Raw genomic sequence first — 21033 nt, 5'->3', positions numbered from 1 at the left:
TTACAGACAAAATTAATTGAACACCATTTATTTGTTTGGTAACATATGATATTTCCAAATTGAACAAAAATGTCTCCTGTGAGGGATCTCCGTGGTGGGATATCTGGAAAACCAACAACAAATTTACATTCTGATAAACTAATGGGTATGATATTCCATTATAATAAACTTTTTAGAAAACTTTCTAATACCTGTTTAATAGTGAAGTCTTCTGAGCCTATGGCTCAAACAATGGGAAGCCAGGATGCCCCTGTCAGAGACAGGATTGGTTAATAAACAAACTAACATGTCTAGAAATTCGACAGCAATTATTCTGTCCAGCCATGTTTTTGTCATGTTTAAACCAAAGAAAACTTGAATAAATTGAATGATGATGCAAGATTACGTTTGCATTACCTCTACAGTTCCAGGACCGGGCCGATCACCTCGATATTCAGGAGCAGACGTTACCTTCGGGTCTACTGCCTTCCCCCTGTTCTGAAACATGTGAAACATTGTCTTTAAGATTGTCTGAGAAGAAAACATAAATGCAAGTCCCTTGATATTACATTAGAGTAATGAAACATTTAACATTAAATGTTAATGCAAAAAATAATAACAAATATTTATTTAAGCAATTATTTATAAATGATTTAATATTTTTGAGATGTGTCAAACAAAAATGCATGTTCTGTGATTTCTTTGCAAAAGAACTTCACTTTTCATTTATTCATTTTTATTTGTGAGATTTATTATTTTCATTTTTTTGCTTAAATTATCAATTAAAAAGGAGGAGAAAATGTTAAGTTTTTACAATACCTGTAGTGGTTGTATTGGTTGCATTGGTTGCATTGGTTGCATTGGTTGCATTGGTTGAATTGGTTGCATGGGTTGCATTGGTTGAATTGGTTGCATGGGTTGCATTGGTTGCATTGTACCCTGGCCTTGAACATTTGGGCCAGCATTCTGGTTGGGGATCAGCCTTACAGGAGTGTTCCTCAGAGGATATAGATTTGTCAGGAAAAATGGAAAACCCTAGAAACAAAATTTGACTTACTCTCCAAAGAATCAGTGATAATAAGTTAAATCAACGTCTATGCCCAATAAAACTTAGTGTGTGTGATGTTCTTCTGAAGTTTGTCTGTACCGGAGGAGGGTTCTGTGCTGGTACGCCGTTATTGGGACCGAAGCCAGGGATAGGCTGTTCCTGCTGCAATGGGGGCAACTGTGCTGGGTTCAGCTGGTTTATTTGAGGGGGAAAGAAGGGTCCCTGCATCGCAGGGTTAAAGTTCAGCACTTGTGGGAGCTGCTGCTGGAACAGGTAGGGGGAAAAAAATGGAGTACCCTAAGGAGAAAGAAAGCAAAGAGCTACAAGATTCAAATAAGCTCATTATAATAAGAGCACCATCATTTAGAATAAATGTACATGTGTTTCCAAAAAGCAAATCTACAGGTTAAAACATTATTATTTTTTTTAATCACCTGTGCTTGACCCAAACCCAAACCTGACAGAGTGAGTCCATTGAAACGCAAAACCTACAAGGAAGGAACAATTAACATTTGTGAGCATTTAACAGAAAACAAAAGATAAAACTTTTTTTTAAGGTATCAGGCATGTTACATGTACTTACTATACCAATAATAACAGTAAATTAAGCATAATTACAAGCAACTAACCCTAATCCAAACCCTACCCAAACCTTAACCCTATAGTAAGTACATGTAGTTAAATAATGTTATGTAGAACTTATTTGTGTAATTACACTGTAACAACGTCACCTTAAAATAAAGTGTAACCACACAAAAGTTTGGGATCAGTCAGATTTATTTTATTTTATTTTAAAATTATAATTTTTTTTGAAATTTTAGTTTTATTCAGCAAGTATTAAATTAAGTTGACAGTAAAAACATTATAGGACATTACAAATAAATGCTGTTCTTTTGAAGTTTCTTATCATTAATAAGTCCTGGGGGGAAAATGATCACAGTTTCCACAAAAATACTAAGCAGCCACAACTGTTTCAACATTGATAATAATGAGAAATGTTTTTTGAGCACAAAATCAGCATATCAGAATGATTTCCAAAGAATCTTAGCTTTGCCATCACAGGAATACATTAAAATATATTCAAATAGAAAACAGTTATCTTAAATTGTAACAATATTTTACAATATTACTGTTTTTATGTGTTTTGATCAAATAAATGCAGCCTTGGCGAGCATAAGAGGCTTTAAAAAAATATTACTGACTCTTGAAAGGTATAGTGTAATTTAATCTTTAACATTTACAGTAATACATCATTTATGATTAATACATACCTCATTACTGTTACTTGCAATAATTCCAATTTGTGGCTGGTAGATCTGCGAAATACAAACTGGTTTGTTATTATAGGTTCAAACTGAAACCATTATTATTAATTTGAATAAATGTACACTTACAGGAACACAAGTGCAAATGCTGAGAAGACCAGCCATGGAAAAGATGGCCTGAAACTTCATCTTGGTAAGCTGTGGATGAAAAATCAAATAAACAAATACCGAAGTCGACTTTTAAAACAGAAATATAACTAGTACTGTCTATATATACTATATATATTAGTACTACTAATAATACAGTCAATAAATGCACAATATTAGAGAGAATAAAAGTACATTCACTGCAGAGCAGAAGTGCAAACTATTATCGTCTTTTCCCCTTTGCTTTTAAACTGGTGCTTGCCCTCTTATAATATCAGGTTGCTTACATTTGTGACACATGCAGTGTGTCATGTTTCTCAATTTGTCCATAACGTGTCATATATGCACATATATCATTATGGTCAAACACCTTAAAACTTGAGTTGCTAATTGTTTTCATCAATTTATTGTCTGGGTTTGAGTATGTCTGTAAGTATAGTGTGCGTTGATGAAATAAGAAGTCTATCATTATGATATTATAGTAAGTCATTAAAAACATTTAATGCTTAACAGATGAAAGAGATGGCTGAGATCAGGACAGAGCGTTATCACAGATTCACAGACTAATAAGCAGGCTGAATGAGGAGCTGTTTGCTCTGTGAGGTAAGGAGACAAATTATTGTCTGGCTGAGAAAGAAAAAAACAAGACGAACAGATTGAATCATTCTCTTCAAAACAAAAATTATAGCAATTAGTGTGGTCATCTCCACTCCATAATTACATGTTTTAGGGGCTGAGTATTCCAGACAGAAGAACCAGACTGAAATGGTTTGTATTTACACCGCTGTAGTGACCGCTTTTCTAAAATGAGCAACCTTAAGAGTCCAGTAGATGGCATTATAATACAATCAGCAAATATCTTAAAACACTATTTAGTATCTATTTTAGACTACATTCTATTTTAGAATCTAGTCAACATTTTTGATTGTGTAATTTTTTTCCCAGTCTTTTTGCTGTAGATGTAATTTTCATCTAGCAGAATATATATTTATTTGAGGTTCTGTCTGTACCTGGCGAGATATGGATGGATGGATGGATGGGTGTATGGATATATGGGGGGCAAGAAAGGTCCTTGCATCTGAAAGTTGAAGCTCACCTCTTGTCTTAGTTACAACCCTAAACATTTTATGTTCTGATCTTGATATGCACAATAGTTTTAAATAAAACATATTGCACTCTACTGAAAATAGTGTTGGTGAAATTTACTTTTAAAAGTAATGTGCTACAATATTGCAATATAATATATATGTAATATTGCAATATAATAGATATAGCCTACTCCCTATAAGTAACTAATTGCATTACTTAGTTACTTTTCATGGAAAGTAATGCATCATGTTACTTTTGTGGTACTTTTTCTCACCTGCTGGAATTGCTTGTTTGTTTGTTTTGAATCAAACAAAAGTTTTATTTTGGCAAATGTAAAGGCCCTTCCACACTAAAAGTGAAATGAAAAAGCTTTGGGCAGAAGGAAATGCAAATTCACGTCTGTACAGTAGAGGGCACAGCTCAAACAAACAAAACACAAATGTGATATTTATCACAAGTCATTTTGCTTAAAGGTGCACTATGTAACTTTTCCGTCTACTAGAGGTCGCCTGTTCAAAACAAAGGCGTAGTTTGATGACGCCACGTTTGAGCGCAGAATCTTGGGACATGTGGTCTTCACCTCACAGCCGGTGGAAAAGAATCAGGGTAGGACTCAGGCAGAAATCATGTTCATGGATGTGATTATTAACATTACTGTAGTATGAAGCTGAGCAAGGCCGCTGGAGCGATTGTTAATAAGAAGATCGGCGGGCCTTTTATTATGACTCTGGCTGCGTCGGAAAACCTAGGGAGCTGACTCGTTGCCTCACTGCCTTATCAGACAATGGCTTGTGAGGCAGCGTTTGTGTATGAAGGCACCTAACAAAACTAATTTCAGACAGACTTCTTAGGCAGTGTAACATTTTAATGATCTACATCAAAATAGAGAGAGCTTTGGTGAGAACTAAACAAATATTGAATTACTACATTAGTAATTTCTCGCTAGAAATGACATCGGAAGTGGAAAATGTTGGTGACCAACAAACGCAACTTTTGGACGCCATCTTTTTTTCCCCAGCTCAACTGTCACAGAATGGAAAGCACAGGATTGTGGGATATCAAAGGCAGCGAAGGATACAAATCCGCTGCCTTCAAAAATCGATCAGATGAAGGTATCTCAGGAGACAGGAAGTGAAACTAACATTAGATTCGGACGTGCCTCCGTGTCTTGAAATGTGTCCTCCGAAGGCAGCGTTTTGCAGGTTTCGAACGCAGCCAGTCTCCGGCGGGACTTTTATTATGACACAGTCCCCGGCGCCACTTCCGGTTTTCCGGTCATGAATATGAGGTAACACAGCTCTGTTTATTATGTTAGATACATCTGAGTGTGTTGAAAATGATGTTATGACGTTACTCTGTGTTCACACTGCAGTGAGAGTAAAGCGTTTCTGCAAAATAAAACCGGAATACGAGGGTAACGCAGATATGACGCAATCGGCAGGCGACTCCCTGACACGTCCGGTTCCTTGGTTAAAAGAGCAATTTCTCACGATGTACAAATAGTTGGAAACATTTGGGATATTGTAAGTAGGCTACTCAACTGAACAAAATATATAACACTGGCCTAGTGGCTTTTGGATATTTTACTCAAAATTTTTTACATAGAGCACCTTTAATGTGTCGACTGTCAGCATCAAATATATTGGTTAATAAAGTGAGATTGAATACATAAAGTATATTTTATTTAACATATTTAATTGTTGCAGGTTTGCGTAATTTCTGAGTTTTCATTCATTTTGAGGAATACTGAATCTGTTTTGTGCAAGTGGATGAGTAAATCATGTTTACACACAGAGCACACAACGCCTCTGCACTTGATTTCTCTCAACATGGGCACTGAGAGTTGTCAGTCAATAAAACACACAAAGAAAAACAAAGAAACTTGCATTACTTATTTGAAAAAGGAACTCAGATATTTTGTCAATTTAAAAGTTTTGTGTTGCTTTAGCCTACTAGTTACTTGAGAAAAAAATTATCTGACTACAACTTGCGTTCCTTGTAATGCGTTATTCCTAACACTGCATACATTCTTATTATTAATGTTGAAAACAGTTGTGTCAATATTTTGTGGAAACCAGATGTGTTTTTTAGGATTCTTTGATGAATAGAAATGTAAGTCTTTTATTTAGATCAGATTTATTTTAAAAGTTTCAATTTCATGCATCCCCAAATCAAAGTATTATCTTTCAAAACAAAATCCTACTGACCCATTTGTGTATTGTTTATGATTTATGTTTTTCTTCTTCTATGTTTTAATCTCTGTCTAAATAAAATAAAATAAAAAGACTGTACATGTGAAGTGTTTTCAGTGGAATGTGGATATGTGATTGTGTACTTGTAAAGTTGTAGAATTGTTGCATAAATAATTCTTACAGACCCAAAAATGTAGTATTATGCTCAAATACCAACAAATCTAAGCAGTTTACTGTCTTTATTTTCTGTCAATGTCTGTATAACATTTGAAGAGTTGCGTCTTTTTCTGTCCTGATGCTATTTTGTGGTAATACAATCTTTTCTGAAACAACCACAGTTTCAACATGCTTTTAGTCTGAACCATAATAATTGTTATGGTTTTCTTTAGTCTATTTGGACCAGTGCCCACATCAGAAATGAGTTTGTCAGAGACTAAAGGTTTTTGCTGTGTGAGTACTGAGACAAATTAGTGACTGAAAATGCAAAAACAAAGACAATTGGATATAATCATTCTTTTTTAAAAACAGTGATGATATGATCATAATCATTGTGATAGTATTTACTGATTTCCCTTTAAAAAATGTTCACAATAGCTTCACTGTTGCCAGTGGATGGCAATATAACACAATAAATAAACTCAGCGTGGTCATTATTTTATCATAATTTATTAGGAGAGAAAAAAATCAAAAGAGAAAATATTCAGTTGCAACAAACTAGTGGTTTTTATTAAGTATTCAATATAAACATTTAGACATGCTGATAATGTGTCAGTATAAAGCAAAGGGTTAGACAATTAGAATGGTTTAGCTGCATAAAGAACACTACTATACATTTTACTTATCAGCAATGATTCTGTAATATTGTAAATAGAAAATGACATGTATTGTAGAAAAGAGGAGATATCTTGAACGGATCTGTGAAAAGAAACAAATTTAATCAGCTTCTCAGCAAAAGTATTGATTATTGTGCATTGAAATCTATGTAACAACACATGTAAAACACACCTCAGCGATTCAAACACGTCTTTCATTCAAATGTCCAGACACAGTAGGGCTGACCTGAGCTGGCATCTGTATGCAGATGATAAAGTCAGAATCATATAATAATGTACCATGCATTAGATTTCAGATACAAAACTTACCTGGGTGATTGAGACAGGTGGTCTTGCAGTGGTCCTTCTGAGGAAGGAGCGCTGAGAAAAAAATGAAAAATTATTTAATAGTTAGAACGGTGGATGACAGGAATTCTGCCTTTTGAATAATGCATAAACACTGCTAACAATGAAGTTTACCAAGAACTTGCAGATCAGAAATTATTTGACTTGAAAATATGATCTGGATAAATCTTTAACTAATCAACTTCTACCCAGTTGATTAATCACAGTACATTATGACAATTGTTTTGAATTTCAATTTTTCTGAAATGTTGTTAAAATATGCAAATGAGGCATCATCTAATTAAATATGCATCCATTTGCATAAATACATGGCACAGAAATCTGAATACTGGATAAAGCCAGGTTGTTTCATTATTCTCACATATTAGAGTTAAAGATTTAGATATTTTGGATATATTCGCTTTTATCGCTCCATAAATCAGAAACTAGCCTACTGCCAACAAATAAAAAATTGCCTACTGCCAACAAATGTTTTTAGGAATAAAATGTCTATATCAGGTAAATTACATATCAACTTTAAAAACCTACACATCCTATCCTATGCAAATAGGAATAAAACTGTAACATTTTATGTAAGTGCTCCTGAGGTGGAAAAAAAAGATCACAGCCTTTAAAGATATGTACTGTAAGTGAAATCTACACATACAAATAGATAAAGTGTAATAAAATAAACAATGAAATAGCATTGTGGGTGTTTTCTTTCCACTAGTCTAAAAGAAAGTCTCAAAATTGACCACCAGTGACTGAAAAAACAAGGGTTATGCCTTAATGAAATTCTCTCATGATATTTTTTTCTCCCATGTTTCATTGATTTTTTTTTATAATTCAACCAATCTGTGTAAAATCTTGATGAAGTACCTGAAATTCATCAAATTTACCTTAAATCTAGTCAGTGAGCCTAGTGGTACAGCTTGATTGTTTCCAGTCGGGCCTTGTCCAGCCTAAAAACATTAGTTTCAGAAACATATTTTGTAGTCCATGCTTTGAATTTTTTATCATTAGCATAGTACAAGAAACTAGAAGATTTGTTTTGTACCGCAACTTGTTGCTGAGGAAGGATTAGGCCTGGTTGATTCTGGGGCCCACCAATGTAATACGGCAGCCCCTGTTTAACAGAACAGTCAAAACCACAAATTAGATTAATAAAATAGATGTATATCGTTACACTCAAACGGTGTGAATGAACATGAACAAATACCCCATTAGAGGGAGCGAAAGGGTAAGCCAACTGAGGTCCGATGTTGGGTGGAGCGTAAGGTATTGCGGCCACAGGTGGCTGCTGAAGCACATATGGATATGGAGGAAGAGCGGCTGCAGGCAGAAACTGTCAAGACACAAGAGGGTTTGTAATCATCTGTGTTGGGCATTATCCCAGTGGGATATACAAAGTGCTAAATCATCAGTTCCTATCCTACCTGTGTTAACGGAGGCTGCCCTATAACACCAGCACCACCAGAAAGCACAGGTGGGTTCAGACCACCCACCAGTAGAGGGTTACCTCCATTTACACCAGTGACCAGACCACCATTCAGAGCGTCTATCAGACGCAACTTCTAAAAATAAGAGCTTAAAGCGTCAATATTAACAAACTTAACACAGATAATCAGGATGATATAATGGCCTTACCTTGGCTGAGGTGATCTATAAGTGAAGAAAGTATCAAAGTGATTAAAGCATGTGTGGATTAATTGAATATAACATGATCAAATGGATTAAGTGAATCAATGTACTCACATCAGCAATTGTGGTCAGAACCATACAGATGATAACAAAGTTCTTCATCTTACAATCTGAAAAGTATCTTCAAACAGCAAATTTTAAAAATTCCACAGTCTGAATTTGACCTATTATCTTTTAGTAGCAAAAATGTTACTGGCACCCACCTGTTTGTCACCCCAGTGATTTGCTCTGTCATGTAGGCCTACCGTACATCTCCAGTCTTTTATTGAGCTGGTTGATTTAGTTCAGCCAATTAGAGTGCAACACTAATCCAGCTGTGTTTATCAGTAGGGTATTAGGAAGAATTAGTTATGGTTTTGTTATTCATATATTTTTTTAAAGTTTACCACAGGGATACATTCTGGCAGAATTTGTGGTCATTTGAGTTTTTAAGGATTTTAGGTTCTTAGAGTGACTAAACATACACAGATGTACATACGTCACATGACATCACATTCACTGTAACCTGCACAGACACATGAAAACAAAAATGTGGTCTCAGCTGTAGTTTTGCTCTTGACCTATATGAAAAGACTGTTTGTGTTAATCACATTGCTCTTGGTCTGAATGCCTTAGGTCTTAGATCATTCGCATTGTCATGTAGTCAACAAATGCAAGCCCTTATAGGCCATTATACCACAAAAGCAGTCCTAACTGAAATCCTGTAATGTGACCTGATGGCTGGACTATGTTTTAAACAATATTGAAAATATATCTAAATATTGAAAGAAGAAAACTTGAGTATTTCTGGGAATCGATAGGTAAGATCCACAGGTTAGATTACATTAGAGTTATCTATATATTTTTGTCTATATCTCTATACTTTGAAGAATCTAAAATCGTTTGATATCCGTAATTTTATTTATTTATATTTTATCATGACGAAACACATGGATTTCACATACATATTTCATAGATTTGAACTTAACTATCATTCTAAAATGTGGGAAACAGTAGTAATAATAAATATAAATGAATAAAAAAAAAGTAGCTGCCTTACATTTTTAAGTACAATCAACTTGGATGTTTAAGTCATTTCAACTTAAATTACATTAAACTGACTTTAAAGTTGATTCTTGTATAACTTATAATAAGTTGAAAATTGCTCAACTTATTTTGATATCATAACTTATTGATCATATAATTTTTAGACTATTCAAGTCCTATACCTTTATTGTGAATTTTATGTCCAAATATGTATGTTTGTGTACATGTGTATGTTTGTTGGGTAATTAAATCACAAGAGATCATAAATTAAAAATATCAGATTGTTCTTTTTATTTTCTTAAATTTTAGAGAAAAAAACCCCATCATTATTAAATGCTGTGCACAACAACATTAATCAAAGTCTGGTAAAATGACTCTAACAGTAAAGACATTTTGTATAAAAAAGTTTAATACTTTTTCATCTTTTGTAAACAGAATACTTTGAAATTGTTTGGTAGATTTGATCTGATTGGTCATTTAATCTGAAATTGGACCACAAAAGTTAATTAAATACAAAGACATTTAACAAAAAAATATTATAGAACCCAAACGATTACATAAATAAAAAAGACTAAAGCTTTTAAATATATTAGAAAAAGTGCAATGTAGCAAAGCGCAACAAGAAAATGTGCAGAGTAATGCCTAAGAAACAGCAGCACAGTATAACAGCTGGGTTTCCAGTGTGCGCACATCTGACATCTGGGAGATCCATTATCGTAAGAATAATAGTTGTGCAGTTCCACCATGTCTGGTTCAAACCTAATGACTTAAGATGTCTGTCAGCCACGTAAACGTATCAAGAAAAGTGATTTGTATGTTATGTTGAGTACATTCTGTGGCTAAAAAAAACGAAAACCGAAACCCACTGTAAAAACATAAAAACTGATGTGCTTTTCTGTTTGCATAGTTTCTTTGCTGTTAATTAGATTTTCCATGGATCTAGTAACATTCACCTTTTAAAAAAATTACACAAATGTGTAGAGAACACTTCAAATTAATCACAGTCGTATTCAGAAGCCTGAGATAAAATTCCGGTTGTTTCAGTGGTCTAACAAATGTCTTGAGGGAGGCAGTTTATGTTTTCATTGAATTAGGCATTCCTGAGCTAAGAAAAAAAAACATACAATTCCCTTCTCTTTCACATATTATTCATTGGCACAGTTATAGTTAACCCAAGAGTACCCTAAAAGTAATGCTATCTTTCTCACAGCACACAGTATAGCAGCAGCAGAAGAAGAAGCAAACTAAAGCAGTTTATCAGTTTCCTCAAAGTATCCTACATAGTTTCTCCCAGTCTTATTCCAGAGATAATATAGATTCCTCCTCCTCATTCTTGTCTGGCTTCTCATTGGTCTCCATCATAGGCGTGGTCTCCTCTACAGGTGTGCGTGCATAAACTTCAGACTCCCCGGAAATATTTGGGCTGGTTTCTTGTTGTGACAATCCGATGAAGGCAGGCTCTCTTGATGGCTCTATATCCACAGTAGCCTCTTCTGCATTATAATAGAATGAGGTTTCTGGTGCTTGTGACTTTCTATGACACCAAATGTACAGACAAATGCAAATGAGAACAAAACCAATCAGCACAAACAGAGGTATGTATAAATATCTCTGAGCCACACCTGTGGACGACACAGAAAAAGAGAATGCAAAAGCTTAGCAAATTTTACATTGAAAAACAGATATTTTTTTAAGGGGACGTATTACCGCACGTTATATTTTGTGAATGTGCTTGTTAGCACACTGGGCCTCATTTATGAAACTTTCGTAAATATATGAGTAATTTGCAAGTAAAATGGACCTTCACGAAAACTCTCCTCCGGATTCACAAACGCTTTTTATACCACAGATTCAGTAGTTAAACGTGTTTATAATAATGAATTCCAAACATTCGTAAATAGGGCATGAATATTGTGTTGCTAGTATCTCATTTTGAATAATATTATTGAATATAAAAATGCAGTAGGGCCTAACCAGCAATATTAACTTCTCCATTGTTGTTCAGTTGTTGTACAAATAGGATGATTGGTCGATGTTGTATTTATCCCGCCCCTCCTCCACTGTGATTGGACGGCTGGGTAAAAAGTGACAGTGTTGAGCACTGCCTGTTACCCAAAGTTGAACAGTTAAAACATTTTTTTAAAAAGACAGGGCAAATCAACTTGTGAAATATTATCACCAAAATGCAATGTCATCAGTTTGCCTAAATTAGAACACAAAACTTTCAAATGTTTTACGCACCATTTTCACGTGGTAGGGAGCAGGTGTAAATTTCCTTTGTACAAACTAACATTTTGAAAATACAAAACATTTTGTGAATCCGAAAATTTACGCCAGAACGGCTTTACAAACGATTTACACAAAAAATCGTTCTGCTCGTGTTTCATGAATGAGGCCCACTGTGTACACGCATTAATGTTCAAACGCTATGTAAAAGTGAATTTTGCATAATAGGTCCCCTTTTAAACAATACAAATCTAAATTAGTTTGAATTTACCCTCCACAGTGACAGTGTTGATACCAATGACTTCACCCATTTTGTCTTTCACAGTGAACGTCCCTCTATCAGACGATGTCAACCCGCCCAGCACAAGGGAGGAATTCATGACAGACACTCTGTTAGTGTATTCAGGTGAACACGCGAGGTCGTTTCCCATCACACTGCAAACCAGGGTCTCAGTTGAACCGGTGAAAGTTACCTTCACAGAATCTGAACCGAACAGGTCAAGGGTGAGATTGTCGCCAAACTTCTTTGCACAGAAGTTTTCTTGAGCTGAAGAAAAAAAAAGGAATTTTGTAGTTAAATAAGCCTTTCTTTTTCTGTAGAAAAAAAAAACTATAAAAAAAAAGATATATTGTTACATTCAACAACCTTTAACATTAAGAGTGACAGCACCAGGATGCCCATGTTCCTCTTCTGTATTGTGATAGCACCGGTATAATCCCTTATCGGATGTGGTGACCCATAATAGGGTAAGGGAAAGATCTCCGTCCTTATAATGATGTAGTGAAACTGATGCCCTGCCCGTGAAACCTAAACCATAATTTGTAACTCCATTTTGAAATTGTAACACTGTTTGGTCATCTTTTTTCCATAAGATGTTCACAGCATCATCAGCAATCTTTTTCTCTGTGCGTGCGTAGCAGGGGAGTGTGACGTTGCCTCTGATTGTGGCGTTCACAGTAGTGGGTACTAAACACAAAACAAAGCATAAGATCACATCGAACAAAGGCAAGCAAACTAGCATGGTAAACTTTACAATTAAATGATCTTATACCATGCATGCTTAATTAATGAAGTCGAAACTTACCAAAAACTTCCAAGTGAAAACGACAAAGAGATGCTGAATCGCACAAAGCATTGTACCAGCCTTCATCATTGTACAGAACAGGATACAGTTTTAGAGACAGGTCTCCAGCCTGGATCTTTGAGAGGCTTGCTCGGATCTTAAAACCGTCTCCTTCTGTGCAAGTCCCTCCTTGAACACATCGCAAGACATCCAGCTCTTCATTTTTAGTTCTTAACTTCCATAAAAGATTCCCATTGCATGTCCCATTGCAAGGGATAATCGCAGTATCCCTCACTTTCACTGCATCAGGGACTAACATTCCATCCAGACAGGCAGCTATAGTTATCAGGGACGAGAGAATTACACATTTTAGATTGACATGTTTAAAATAAAATAGTTGAAATGGTAACTAATTAAAACAGTATAGTGTGAAGGGAAGTGACAGGCTTTTGCAGTGACAAAGTGATTAGCGATGGTAACCATTGATGATGCAATAAGCAGCTAAATCTGTGGACATTCCACATTGCTCATTGAAAGTTATCAGCAAGAAAAGAAACCATATATATATATATACATACATTTTTTTTTTTTTTTCAGAAAAGAATAGAAATTTACATCTTACCAAAGATTAATATAAGGTAACTAATGTGGATCCCTGATGGGTTCCTGGCTGGTTCATGACAAAATGGCATCATAGTTTGTCTCTTGAACTGGAGCATTTATGAGGGAAAACAATAAAAATACTTAATTTTTACAAAAGAATGCAATTTATTTACTTACAAAAAGGGTGATAGACTGAGAGAAGCACTTCCAGTCATTAATTTGTGTCTTACACTGTTAAAACATCATGCTGATTAGTATTAACAGAGAGATTAAGGATTACTTAAAGCAAATATGAATACAATTGAATTACCTTAATAACTAATACATAAATATATTATTAATAAAGTAATAATATAATTTTAAGTAATACATTTTAATACAATAAAAGTTAGAAACCGTTAAACAATAAGTATTCAATAGACATATAGTGATTAAAACAAGTGGTTATGCAGAATATGTTTAGATGAGAAATACAGGCTTAAACATTTTCTAATAATAGCATCTAATAATTTTTTTTATTTTTTATTATGAATCTTAACAATACAAACAATACATACACAAAACTAGAGTCATTAATACAATGTTAACAGTTACAACACAAAAAGAAAAAAATAAATAAACCAGGGGGAGGGGTTCAAACAAAGATATTAAATAAGGAGTCAAGAATGGAATTGATGTACTGTTCCGTCTCCTTACCAAAAGCAATAAAAGAGGGTTTAGAATTACTGAATTTAGCTTTGTGAATGTGATACTTCCCTAAAATGATCAATAGATTGATTAGGAAGCACCCCCATCTTTACACACCTGTCCGGTTATGGGTTCTTGCTCCGAGTTTTACAGGCTCTAGGAATTTCCGGATGGAGTTCTGTTAACAAACTTTCCGTCAAAAATGAGCAACAGTGTGTTAAACTGTAGCTCCCTAGCTAACATATCCGATAGCGTCCTTCGAATGTACAATATAATCTATTACTCGATCAGATTCAGAAGGGGCCATTTAATTTCATAGACTGCGGTCAGGCAAAGCCTCTTGCGCATGTGTAAATAATACTCCTTTCAAAACGAAAGCGATCTTCCGCATTCTTTTTTTCAGCCTGTTTGTCTGTATGTAAACTAAAAAACGTGAATAAATAGAAATTAGTGCAAATATAAAAGAATAATCCCTAATAACGTGAACACCACCCCAGTGTGTAAATCACTCAATGTCAGGAACGGCCAATGTTGCATTACAAAATAAAAGCCCTCCTAAAACTCATATCCTGTTTTTCCTATTCATATAGCTCTAAAAAGAAAACTCCGTTTCCACAGACCACTTTGACTTCAGGGGCCCGTTTCAGAAAGGAGGTTAAGTGAAAACTCTGAGTATGTTAACCCTGAAATAAGGGAAACTCTGGGTTTTCTGTTTCAGAAAGGGAGGTAAGTCAAACCTGAGAAAGCAGGGTAAGTCAAGCCCGTTTCTGAAAGAGAGGTAACTTATACTCAGAGTCAGTTACCAGGGTAACTTACTCTGTGAACCTAACCTGGTCAGTAGCAGGTTTTCTTTGGTAAACCCAGAATTTCTTTCAGTCTCCTCCCCTTTTTTAAAGCGCCAGCTGTGTTTAAATAGTTTATTCATTAATTCAAACTGCACAAATGCTTTTTTTAATGAGTATTTTGGTTGTATTTCAAGTACAAATATCAACAAATTATAAATTTAATCTAAATCTAAAGTAAGCGAAGTTTACTTAAAACAAATTAAATTATCTGCCACTTGACAAAAATACATAGTGAGAAAAGCATTCTTTGCAGTGGAGGTACATTCATTCATTGCTTATATTTTCATCATGGGGACCAGTGTTGCCACAGTTACTTTGAAAAAGTAACTTAGTTACTTTACAGATTACTTGATTTTTAAGTTAGATTACAAGTTACTTTATTAGTTACATTCATCAGTTGCCAACAACACCTCTGCAGCCTCAACATAAAAATGACAACCGTTTTTGCCAACACTTTATTGGAAGTGCATTTTTAACAGTAACGTCAACAATGTATCTCCTGAAATTGTATCTCCAAAAAAAATATTTTGACTAATTTTATAAAATCTAAACATGTTAATGAAAAGGTACAAATTACTTTGTGTTCTTATTAAATAAATTTATGAAAACAATTCATATTTAATTTTTTAATTTATATTTATATATGAATGTAAATAATTTTATGGGCCTACACAAATATAAAATTACAAGATTTATAGTTTATTGTAAACCTGATGTGCAGCTCTGTAAAGGGACAACAATTATATGATCGATACGTGAGAACAATATATTTTTTAATAATCTTTAAGTGCACAAAACTATGAAAATATATGGAACGCTTCAAAACAGAGCGGCAACAAAGCGCTTATGCGCATCCCGGGTGCAGAATGATGCGCTTAAAGCAACATGGAGTCAGAGTGTGCAGTGCAGCGCGAGTGCACATTGAAAAGTTCACGGCATAAAGAGAAGATGAGCGTTGAGCCCACAAATCCTAGTCTACTATGTAGCCTATATCGGTCCAAACATTCACTGATTATTTGTTTCTTCACGGTTTTAAATTCCGGTTATTGTGCGTGTGATGCTAATTAATAGTCCTTGTGTTGTCACCTGGGTAGCTCGAGCACAACATCTTTCAGAAACCGCTAGATAAACTCCAGCAAGATAAATTATTTTATCAACATATCAAGTATTATAACGGGAATATATCATATGGAGTGAGCTTTAGGCTAACGTTACCGTGCTGCTGACTGTAACCGAACGTGACGTGGATGTTAATATTCTTCCTCCATCTCCTTTTCATCTGTCAGTGGTGCTGGTGTTCAATAATTACCCTAATTAATAAATGTAACAGGTGGGATTAGAGAACATTTCATTATGTGAAAAGAACGTAGACCCTTTCACATTTCTGGGTTTCTCAAAGCGGAAGTCGTCATAGGCTTAACTTTTATAGCGGTGAATGAAAGAATAAATTAAATATATATTTTTTGTGTCCCCATTTGCTCAAATAGCAAAAGAAAAACTCCACAATAGTGATTTAACAACTTTCAAAAAGAGGGGAAAAAATAGAGTGAGTTTGATAACGGAAGTGGAAAGAGAGAAAGATGTTAATTTTCACCATCACTCCCATAGACACTGTATTAGAAACACTCTCACAGCAGCGGTAACTTGTTTTTTGTAATATGATGCAAAAGTAATATAATACAAAGTATTTAGTGTTATAAATGTACATACATTTAAAAAATACAAAAAACGTTGCAGGATTTACGATATTGATGACCATTAAAACACGTCATCACTGTGAAAAGGGTCTATGTGGGAAAAGCTGCTGCACTTTGGACACTGAATGATATTTATTTAATATGTCAAATGTTTGTAAAGTCATTAAACCAACACCCATGAACATTTTATGCTTAAAGCTTTTCCTGATTTAATTATGTTTTTATTTTTCATTTTCAGCTGCTGCCGCAATCTTTTTTTGCCTTTTGGATACCATGAAAATTAAACTTAATTAAAATAATTAAGAATTAAACTTACATATTGACCCGGAAGTATGCAAACATCTTTTTGTTGGGTGCTGTTGCCATGGTGAATCGTAATTTCGTAGCTCCATTGATCGTGGCTTTTCATAGTTGGAGTGCATGTCCTTAACTCAGAGTCAGTCTACTCAGAGTAGATTGAACCAACTCAATTCAGCTGTTCTGAAACCCAAAACTCAAGAGTTTCCCATCTCAGAGTAAGTCAACTCAGAGTTCAGTTTTAAACTCAGAGTTGGTTGAACCTCCTTACTGGAACGGGCCCCAGATTGACCTTCTCAGTAGACCTTCTCAGAGAGTCACTCATTCAATGCCAAGGCTGTCTGATGTTGAATTACAAAATAAAAATAACATGAATAAAAATAAATCAATACAAATATAAAAATAAGGCCTGATGGCGTGAAAATTACTTTAAATGTTGAATAGTATTAAATGTAGAATTTCAAAATATCAAAACCGATGTCCGAAGTGAAATACCAAAATAAAGTTCATATAACCTGTTATATCTGCAAATTCATATAGTTATAAAAATGAAACTTACATTAAACTATCATTTAATTAAAATTACTTAAAACACCACATGCAATATATTGTTATAAAGAAGACATGAAGACAAAAATGCATCAAACTTTTTTGCTTTATTAAGAATAGAGGCCATCCTGGACCCGATGGGTTCAGTCTTAATTTCTATCATTTTACACGGACTCGGGCCGGGCTCGGGTTTGCGCGGTAAAATGAGCAGTCAGGTGATGCGTTTTTTTTAATCGCGAAAATGGATGCTGAGGAGGTGAAACAGAGGCTGGCCTCTGGCGATTAAATTTTGGTTGCACCGGCAAAGAAAGCAAAGTCTGAGGTGTGGAAAACGTTTGACCATGTGCATAATGAGAATAATGAGCCAGTGGGTTATGTAAAATGCAAAAGATGCGGCATTCTGTTAAAGTACAGCAGCAAAACGACAGGGAATTCGTCACTGATAAGGCATGCTGATCGAAGCTGTTCAACACCTGCCAGTTCCCAGGTTCAACCAACAATCACATCGTTTCGTTACAGCATCAAAACCCATCCCTGCAAAGGTGAAACAAACGGTGACGGAGAAGTGTGTCAGCTTTTGCTGTAAAGACATTAGGCCTTTTAATATTGTAAATGGCGAGGGGTTTGAAGAGCTGGCACAAGAACTAATCAATGTCGGGGCTGCGTATGGGAGGGTTGCCGTAAACTCTGTTATTCCCCGCCATGTGACAATTGCGAAAAGGTGCACTGAGATGGCAGAAGAAAAGAGGGAAGCTTTAGTACAGAAACTTAAGACTTTATTTATTTCTTTGTTCCAACTTCCAAGTGGCCTATAGCTACGTTAGTCATGAATAAATGATGTTAAAACAATGTATAAATTACTCATTCTTGACAAAAGGCAAAAGAGCTGTGTGCATGCACATTTGAATAATGTCGGGCTGTAAACGGGTTCGGGCTTTTAAAAACCTGTCAATCAAAATGTACTTGTTGGGCTCGGGCCGAATTCTGTCGGGCTCGGTCCTTGTCAGGCCTAACTTTTAAGGCCCGATTACAGCTCTATCCTGGACATCAAGATTGCAAGTGAAAGCAGACAAAGATAATTATAATACAGTTCTAGAGGTGTAGAGGTGTAAACTGTATAATACAGTTCTAGAGTTTCAAAATTACTAGATTACATTTTTTAAAGAAACAAAAAGTAAACTGATATGTACTCCCCATGATATTATCTTCACCTTTATCTTCTTTACCAACCAAACTAATAATAAAAAAACAAACTGTTCTCAAGTGACCCCTACCATAACATGACAGGGCAATAATAATTTTATGAAAATAAACAATAAAAACAAAAAGCTATATGGGGAGGTTTACCTGGGCAGTTCAAATCAGTAAGGAATAGTAAAAAGGCTTTGAAATCATTTTTCAATGTTGTAGATTTTGTTTTCTTCTGGTCTTCATATGCACCACAGAAACAGCCAGGAACATTCCCAGTAGGCCAAAACACAACACTGCTGCAAATACTTGGTAATGCAGAGAGAGCCCATCAAGACCTCCAGACAAACCTGTTTTTTTTTAGTAAATAAAGTGAATAAGTAATAAACAAGAGTTCATCTTGAGGGTTGGAAAAGAATTTCTCTCACAAAAGCAATGTTATGCTATATTTAATTCATGCAAAATACTACAAATGTGTGTTTCTAAATTTATAGAAAAACTGCATTTTTACTCTTACCTTTTACATGATCATTGGGTTCTTCTTTGCTTTGTTGGCTTGCTAAAACACCAAATGAAAAGTGAATCACTAATAATTATAATGCTCATATTTCTCAAGAAATGCAATGCCCTCACTTACTGTATAGTTGCACTCCTTTGTCAAAATCCAAGTGTTTTTGATATAATGATGCACAGTAGTATGTACCAAGATCGCTGGTGGAGACATGGACAATTCTCAGTCCAGTCATCTGCTTCTCCATAAAACCCTCCAAACGACTTTCATTATAGTTCCAGACAACAGACAGTTCTCCATTATGTTTTAGACTTGTGACCATCAGAGCCATTGGCCGCCCCTCACTTATCTTCAGCCAGTGGATTTCATTGAAAGAGATGTTACACTTTAATACCACCGTCTCCCCAAGCTTAACTTCTTTCAACTGCACTGCTTCCAAATGGTTCAGGGGCAAAATTATGAGAACTGACAGAGAGAAAATATGATCACGATTCAACACAATTGCTATACATTTTGTCCCAACTTAATTTCATTGTGTTTAATCCACTCAATGTCAAATTGAAGATTACTTAATCCATTCGTGTTGGGACTACATTAATGTTTTTTTGTTGCATTAACTGAAACTGGGCGGTGGATTGTTAGTTCCCAGCATGCTTTGCACAAAGCGGAGAGTACATTTGGAAATTGTGTTATTTTATGTGCTTTTTAGTGAAGGGGAAAGCCTGTTAATGTTTAATGTTCAGTTATGTTTGACATTTAAAATAGTTGCTGTTATGTTGAAGTTTTTGGGGTTGCCACAGTGCTGGAGTAACATGTAGCCACCCAAAACCAAACCATAAACTATACTCTTCAGCACGGTTAACCCCAAAAACTTAAACATAACAGAAACTGTTCTAAGTATCCATTTAAAACAAGACCATACTATACGTAGCTTCACTGCCAGTGTAGAAACACGTTACTCGCTATTTGCAGTGCTAACGGAGTATCAAGCACTAACAGGACTTTTCCATTTACTCAAAATCACATGCTTGAATATATCGGAATCTACTTAATATAACGGAGCGGTTTTAACTAAAAACCATATGCTTCAAATTAATTGTGTAACCACATGCCTTAAAGTATAATCAATATGCCTTTCCACTGATACAGATACACTGAAATTATTATTTAATGGCATGATTGCACTTATTTTAACCCAAGATATTTAATTTGAAATCTTACCTGTCATTAAGCATGATAACACCATTGTGGATATGTAGTCAGTCCAGTGTTTGCTTGTTTACTGAAAGACTGCAAGATTTCCAGTCAAGGGAAGTAAAACCATTCTCTGCCCACTCCCAGTGTATGTGGGGTTTTTTTTATATTTCCATCAGTTTTGTTATTGGCATAGTCTCTTTAATACAGGTAGAGCCAAATACTTGATAATTTCTCACTAAAACATATTTAGCTTGTAAAGGCAACTGAAGAATTTTTTTTTGTTAAGCAGAAAGCAGTCATTTACTTCTTTCGTCAGAGCTAGATTCTCTTGTACTTACGTTTCAGGTGAAGCGAGACATTTTGTTCTCCTCCTCGCTTTCAGAAAGTTCACTGCTATAGCTGCTGAACTGGGATCAGTTTTGCCTGTCATTGAAGGTTATTTCAGACAATTCAGACACCAATGTCTGTTCTGAAACCAGAGTACATAAGCATTACAACGCTCTCTTTTGCAGCAGGAAGTTGTTTGGCCAAAGGAAATAGGTTCTCGCACAAACATTTAAGAGTG

General features: G+C 35.1%; 4 protein-coding genes across 8 annotated transcripts; all 4 read right to left on the bottom strand.

The window, feature by feature from the left end:
• Positions 1–217: 217 nt before the first annotated feature.
• Positions 218–2481, bottom strand: LOC307124173 (uncharacterized protein; the record flags this gene model as incomplete). The annotated part of the gene is made up of 7 exons (XM_079813221.1): positions 218–250; positions 397–477; positions 799–1014; positions 1127–1324; positions 1462–1515; positions 2299–2343; positions 2422–2481. 7 exons carry the CDS (start codon positions 2479–2481, stop codon positions 218–220), a joined length of 687 nt encoding a protein of 228 aa, XP_079669347.1.
• Positions 2482–6734: 4253 nt separating this feature from the next.
• On the bottom strand, positions 6735–8680 carry scpp9 (secretory calcium-binding phosphoprotein 9; the record flags this gene model as incomplete). The annotated part of the gene is made up of 8 exons (XM_079813218.1): positions 6735–6791; positions 6863–6913; positions 7777–7839; positions 7935–8003; positions 8097–8222; positions 8314–8451; positions 8525–8539; positions 8633–8680. 8 exons carry the CDS (start codon positions 8678–8680, stop codon positions 6735–6737), a joined length of 567 nt encoding a protein of 188 aa, XP_079669344.1.
• A 1189-nt stretch (positions 8681–9869) lies between these two features.
• On the bottom strand, positions 9870–16439 carry LOC307123731 (uncharacterized protein). 3 transcript variants are annotated; one of them, XM_079812402.1, is made up of 6 exons: positions 16245–16439; positions 13517–13604; positions 12916–13230; positions 12477–12797; positions 12102–12377; positions 9870–11226 (listed from the first exon to the last, which is right to left on the bottom strand). In XM_079812402.1, exons 2-6 carry the CDS (start codon positions 13587–13589, stop codon positions 10901–10903), a joined length of 1311 nt encoding a protein of 436 aa, XP_079668528.1. In that variant the 5' UTR covers positions 13590–13604; positions 16245–16439; the 3' UTR covers positions 9870–10900. The 3 variants fall into 3 exon arrangements, with proteins under 3 accessions (XP_079668528.1, XP_079668529.1, XP_079668530.1); XM_079812404.1 differs by having other exon boundaries at positions 9874–11138; XM_079812403.1 differs by lacking the exon at positions 13517–13604.
• A 638-nt stretch (positions 16440–17077) lies between these two features.
• LOC307123738 (uncharacterized protein) lies at positions 17078–20972 on the bottom strand. Of its 3 annotated transcripts, none has more exons than XM_079812416.1 (5): positions 20807–20865; positions 20493–20664; positions 19398–19736; positions 19278–19319; positions 17078–19110 (listed from the first exon to the last, which is right to left on the bottom strand). In XM_079812416.1, exons 2-5 carry the CDS (start codon positions 20515–20517, stop codon positions 18971–18973), a joined length of 546 nt encoding a protein of 181 aa, XP_079668542.1. In that variant the 5' UTR covers positions 20518–20664; positions 20807–20865; the 3' UTR covers positions 17078–18970. The 3 variants fall into 3 exon arrangements, with proteins under 3 accessions (XP_079668542.1, XP_079668543.1, XP_079668541.1); XM_079812417.1 differs by having other exon boundaries at positions 18332–19110; positions 20493–20561; positions 20807–20972; XM_079812415.1 differs by having other exon boundaries at positions 18332–19110; positions 20493–20850.
• Between the last annotated feature and the right edge of the window lie 61 nt (positions 20973–21033).

This window comes from Gobio gobio (assembly GCF_949357685.1).
Source record: "Gobio gobio genome assembly, chromosome: 3".
NCBI classification, from domain to species: Eukaryota; Metazoa; Chordata; class Actinopteri; order Cypriniformes; family Gobionidae; genus Gobio; species Gobio gobio.
Note: the sequence above shows the minus strand (reverse complement) of the source record. Positions and strands in the feature narration are given on the sequence as shown.